Consider the following 4,862-nt stretch of genomic DNA (forward strand, 5'->3'; position numbering starts at 1 on the left):
TAATATGGATGCAAATTCAGGTAAATCCACGCTACTGTCACTGGCTAGTCATGTAGCTAAATTTAGTATGCAAAAAAATAGATAAGCAACAGTTAGCAGATGTAAATGTTGACCTTCATGGTTTAGTTGTTTGGCACAATGCCATGGAAACATTGTGTATTAATTTATAATTCATTAAAATAGTTTGAAAAAAAAAAAACATCAACATATGGATTCTTGTAAAATACATAAGTTTTCATCTATAATTTCATATATTACATGATGAACATAAACAAATACAAATACATATATTGTCTTTTTATTCATACACTCTAAAAAATATTTTTTAAAAGTTGTAAATAAAACACATTATTGGAAGATGTTTTCCAAGAAAATACTGGTTCAATCTTTCTACTTCAAAATTTCATGTTTAATTAATTGTGCTACTTGTGGTTTCTTTGCAATTAATTGTAAAATGTATTAACCATTTCCAAGTGAAAATTGTTTCCGTTTTTTTTTTTCAGTGTATGCATGCTTTTTTCCCTTTTTTTAAATTAGATATTCAAATTATAACAAAAGAATTAGCTCATAGTGAATTCAGAATTATAGTTCACATGCTTAAATAATTTTAACAAATTATAATGTTTGTTACATCCACCTAATTATAACAATAACTATATTTAAAGCACAGGGGAAGAGTAATCATTTCATGTAATGTTGATTTAGTGTCTACACCAAATAGAGACATTGCAGTACTGTGTGCAGAGGTTGTTGTAGAGGACAGGTTACTTTTAGAGCAGCAGGGACACACAGGACTTCTTTCTGGCAATGTCCATCACATCCTAAACATGGGTCATGTGGCCCTCCAAAGACAGATTGTCAAAATCCACCCAAGAGGAAAGACCACAGAAGAATTGTTTCATTGCTGTGCTGACTGATTTCCTCTCTCAGTAGCGCTCTGAAGTCAGACAATGGAAGCATAATGCAACATTGAGAAGAAAAAGAAAAAAAAGAAAGAAACTTAACTTGTATAAACCTTGGAGTTCGGAAGTGATAATATTGCAATAGTGGCAGTGATTGAATTGACAGTTTGATACTTTCTTGTTCAGCTTTCAATTCAGTGAACTGGTTTCTTTGTTACTTTGTTTTTTCTTTATTTATTTCTTGACTTGAAAAAAAAAAACTTTTTTTTTAAACTACCAAACTATCATTCCAGTAATTTCAGTATTTTATTTTATTTTTAGAAAGATTTGTATTGCTTGGAAAAATAATTAAATTATTATCATGACAGTATCAGGCTGCAGTATATGTGCAGTGGCATTCTAACACTCTCAGGAAATAGTTCTCACTGTGGATAAAACTTATTTGAGGTTATTTAGTCTATGTATTTATTTTTGTGTTTAATAGCAACTATGTAGATTTTATGACAGTCTAGGTTAGGGTTAAGGTTGTCTGGTGCTCAGAAGTTTGTCTAAATAATTATAGAGTGCACTTTGAAATTAAATTAATCATAAACATGATGTGATCTTTTATTTTATTTATTTATTTATTTTTTCCAGCACATTTTTCCCCAGCAATTTGGACACTCTTCAGTATAAATGGTCATAGATTTTGCATATGATACAAAAAGACTCTGATAACTTGATCTAGAAGGTTAAATTCCATTACCTTTTGTATTTTTAGTGTTGATAAAAATAATAATAATAATAAAGAAATCCTAATGACAAAAATGTATTCAGCTGACACTAAATGCAAAGCTGAATAAGTCACACTGAAACACGAATTGGATCTGAGTAATCTTAATGAATATAATATAAGGAGCATTAGTATGCTCTTTTTTCACTTTCCTTTCTCCATTCTGTTTTTAATTTAGTCATTTGATGGGAAATTAAAATAAATTGTATGATAAGATCAAGTTCTAATCTGGGGGGAGTGATTCCAGACAGAATTATTGCAGAAAGACACAGAGAGTAATTCATTGTTGATAATGTTAGCATATTTTCTTCCTAACTCAACCATTCTCATAGCCTGTTCCAGCCTTGTTAGAACTTTATTCTTTCAGTCTACTGTCATTCATACAATGCAGGCATTCGGGTATCAGTTCTGCTGATTGGAGAGTAATTTGGTGCTGAGATCCAATCAGAGGAACCTAATTATCATCTGGCCTATTTTACCCGGACCAGCAGTTGCACTATAACCAATTATCTATGAACCAATTACGAACAAATCTCGAGACACAAATTCCATTCCATAGTTATGTTTCAGAATTAATTTTCTTTTACAAAATGTCTGATCTACTTAAATCTGTCATCATTTGCAAGCATTATTCTTCATAATAAATAAATAAATAAATAAAGGTTTTGTCACACAATTAAATATAATGTTGACTCGTGAAGTGTTAAAATGTCTCCTTTAAAATGCTACTCAAAGCAAGCATTACATTTTTTTAATGTCTCTTCATTCACCTGTCTATTTATACTGTATGTGTATTTTGAACATTAAGGCTGTTTAATGAGCACAATAAGCAACCAAAAAAGATCCGTCAAGCATTTCAAGTTCTCATATCTCAGCTGTAGCCCTTTGCAGCGACAAGAGCGATCCAAAAATCAGACCCAAGTCCGCAAAACTAAAACAGTCTGGCTAAGGCTGATTCAAAACAGACCCGCTGGACTGAGCTAAGATGATGGTAAACTGGAGAAGATTTGGTTTTATTCAGACAGGATCTTTATCTTTCACATTGACTCAGACTGTCTGGAAAACAGCATGCAGTTACGACAGAAGGCCAAAAAGACAAGGTCAACGACCTACCTCAGAGGCTACTGTTGTTGGTGCGAGAAGTGTGAGCGAGCACAAAGCTCTCCGTGCAATGCTGACTGCTGGAGGACAAGGAGCGACGGGGCGACCGCTGGAAGCGGCTCCGTCGGTTGAGGTAGCTGCCAGCTGTCCACGTCCTCTGTCTTTTACGGAGGTACTCCTGGTAGTTCTTGGTGAGCAGGGTGTAGAGGAATGGATTGATGCAACTGTTGCTGTAGGTCAGACAGGTGGTCAGATAGTTAATGTTGCGCTTGGCCTTGGTGGAGAGATCTAGCTCGGGCTGAAACTGACCTAGAAGCTGCCAGATCCAGAAAGGCAGGAAGCAGGCCCAGAACAGGAGCACAATAGTGAAGATCAGATACAGGACCTTCTGGTTGGGGAGCTTCTTGGTCTGCTTGAAAGTCTCAGTTTGGGAAATCCAGTAGGTTCGTGCCAGGCGTATGTACAGGTACCCGATTATCACCCCTGGAGCTACAATGCTGGTGCCAAAGAGAAAGGAGATGTAGACTTTATATGAGAGAGGGCTCAGGGTGGGTTGACACATTGGCTTGGAGCTTTCCGTCATCAGCTGGACACTGATGATCATTGGTAAGGTGAGAATCAATGAGGCCGTCCACACCAAGAGGGCGATTGCTTTTCGGTAACTCTTAGAGCGTTTGACTGTATCCAGAGGTTTGAGGACAGCAAAGTAACGTTCTGTGCTCATGACAGTAAGGGTGAAAATGCTTGCATGCATTGTAAGGAAGTCCATGCTGATGAGGATCCGACATCCGGCATCTCCGAAATACCAACCCTTCAGGAAATGTGTACACACCACAAATGGAATCGTGAGTAAGTAAAGCAGATCAGCTAGTGCCAAGTTGATGATGTAGATGTACATAGAGGCAGCCGAGCGCATGGAGTGGCACATGACCACGAGCGTGTAGATATTTCCAGACACACCCACCAGACACATTAGGGACAGGATGGTGCCAATGGTGAAGGTGGCAGCCATGTCTTCAGTAGAAGCTTCTACTGGAAGCTCAGTGACGTTGGAAACCTTCTCCACCATCGCCACAGTGGTCATCTCTACAGAGGAATTAATGGTCAAAAGTGGTTAAAAAGTTGTTGAACAGTAAGGTGTTTAACTTATAGACTTATTTTGCAATTAAGAATGAAATAAAAGATACAGGTCAATTCAAAGGTAAATCTTGAATTCAACTGAAATTATGACTATACTATAAATTTAATAATAAAAAAACTGTATTATAACCTATGGTGCATATTAGGTCATTTTAATATGCCCCTAAATTCCAAATAAGGCTTGTTTGTAAGTTATGAATAAAATAATATATATTTTTAATAAAACAATGTTTTAACCTGTGGTAACAGGTAATATGTCACATATTTAACATATAAGGTCAAACATGTTTAGTGTGCCTTAAATTCTACCTAGAAAATCAGCACTCCAATCGTAATATTTAATATTTAAAACTAGTCCCTACACCCTCAAAATAATGAAATCAGCTTATTTACGATAACCGTTAAATCATTTCGGATATGTGACCTCAAGAGTCAAATACAAGAAGAATAAATAGTGCTTTACCTTAATTGGATTCCTCAGATGGCGTAGCTCCAAGCAGACAGAAGTTTAGCATTTATAATGAGTCCAGCTCATGCTTTCTCCTAAGAGTTTACTCCTGGATTCCCAACCCGTTGTCAGCAAGAATCCCTTGAATGGCAAAATGAAACAATTCCAGTAGACCAAAAAGAAATTACTTAAGCTGTGTCATGTTTGTTAGGACACACAGATCACGCCAATACAAAAAGCACAAATGAGTCATAAGCAGGTGCTTCAGCCATGTAAGAAAAACTTCAGTTATTCTTCAGCGGAACACTCACTATATCACAAACCTGAGTGGCAGATAAGAAAAATCCTACAGTTTTCAAAACAACGAAAAAAGTGGTACGAAGGGGAAAAGGGCACAATCCTCTTAGATGGATATGCCCAAGGAGGCGATCACTTTGAGCTACAGCTGGATTTCGAAACCCTCTCCTCCACTGACAGAGTGCGTGCCTGTGAGGCGTAG

At 36.5% G+C, this 4,862-nt stretch overlaps 1 protein-coding gene across 1 annotated transcript; it reads right to left on the reverse strand.

Moving 5' to 3' along the window:
* Positions 1–696: 696 nt before the first annotated feature.
* LOC107743796 (urotensin-2 receptor-like) lies at positions 697–4,632 on the reverse strand. Its single transcript, XM_016557200.1, has 3 exons — positions 4,379–4,632; positions 2,788–3,861; positions 697–937 (listed from the first exon to the last, which is right to left on the reverse strand). The coding sequence occupies exon 2, from the start codon at positions 3,857–3,859 to the stop codon at positions 2,789–2,791; it is 1,071 nt and encodes a 356-aa protein (XP_016412686.1). The 5' UTR covers positions 3,860–3,861; positions 4,379–4,632; the 3' UTR covers positions 697–937; position 2,788.
* Between the last annotated feature and the right edge of the window lie 230 nt (positions 4,633–4,862).

This window comes from Sinocyclocheilus rhinocerous, unplaced genomic scaffold, assembly GCF_001515625.1.
Source record: "Sinocyclocheilus rhinocerous isolate Xijiao unplaced genomic scaffold, SAMN03320098_v1.1 scaffold497, whole genome shotgun sequence".
Lineage (NCBI taxonomy): Eukaryota > Metazoa > Chordata > Actinopteri > Cypriniformes > Cyprinidae > Sinocyclocheilus > Sinocyclocheilus rhinocerous.

Coding starts and splice junctions, on each gene's coding strand:
- LOC107743796 (XM_016557200.1), bottom strand. CDS start 3,859: ATGACCACTGTGGCGATGGTGGAGAAGGTTTCCAACGTCACTGAGCTT.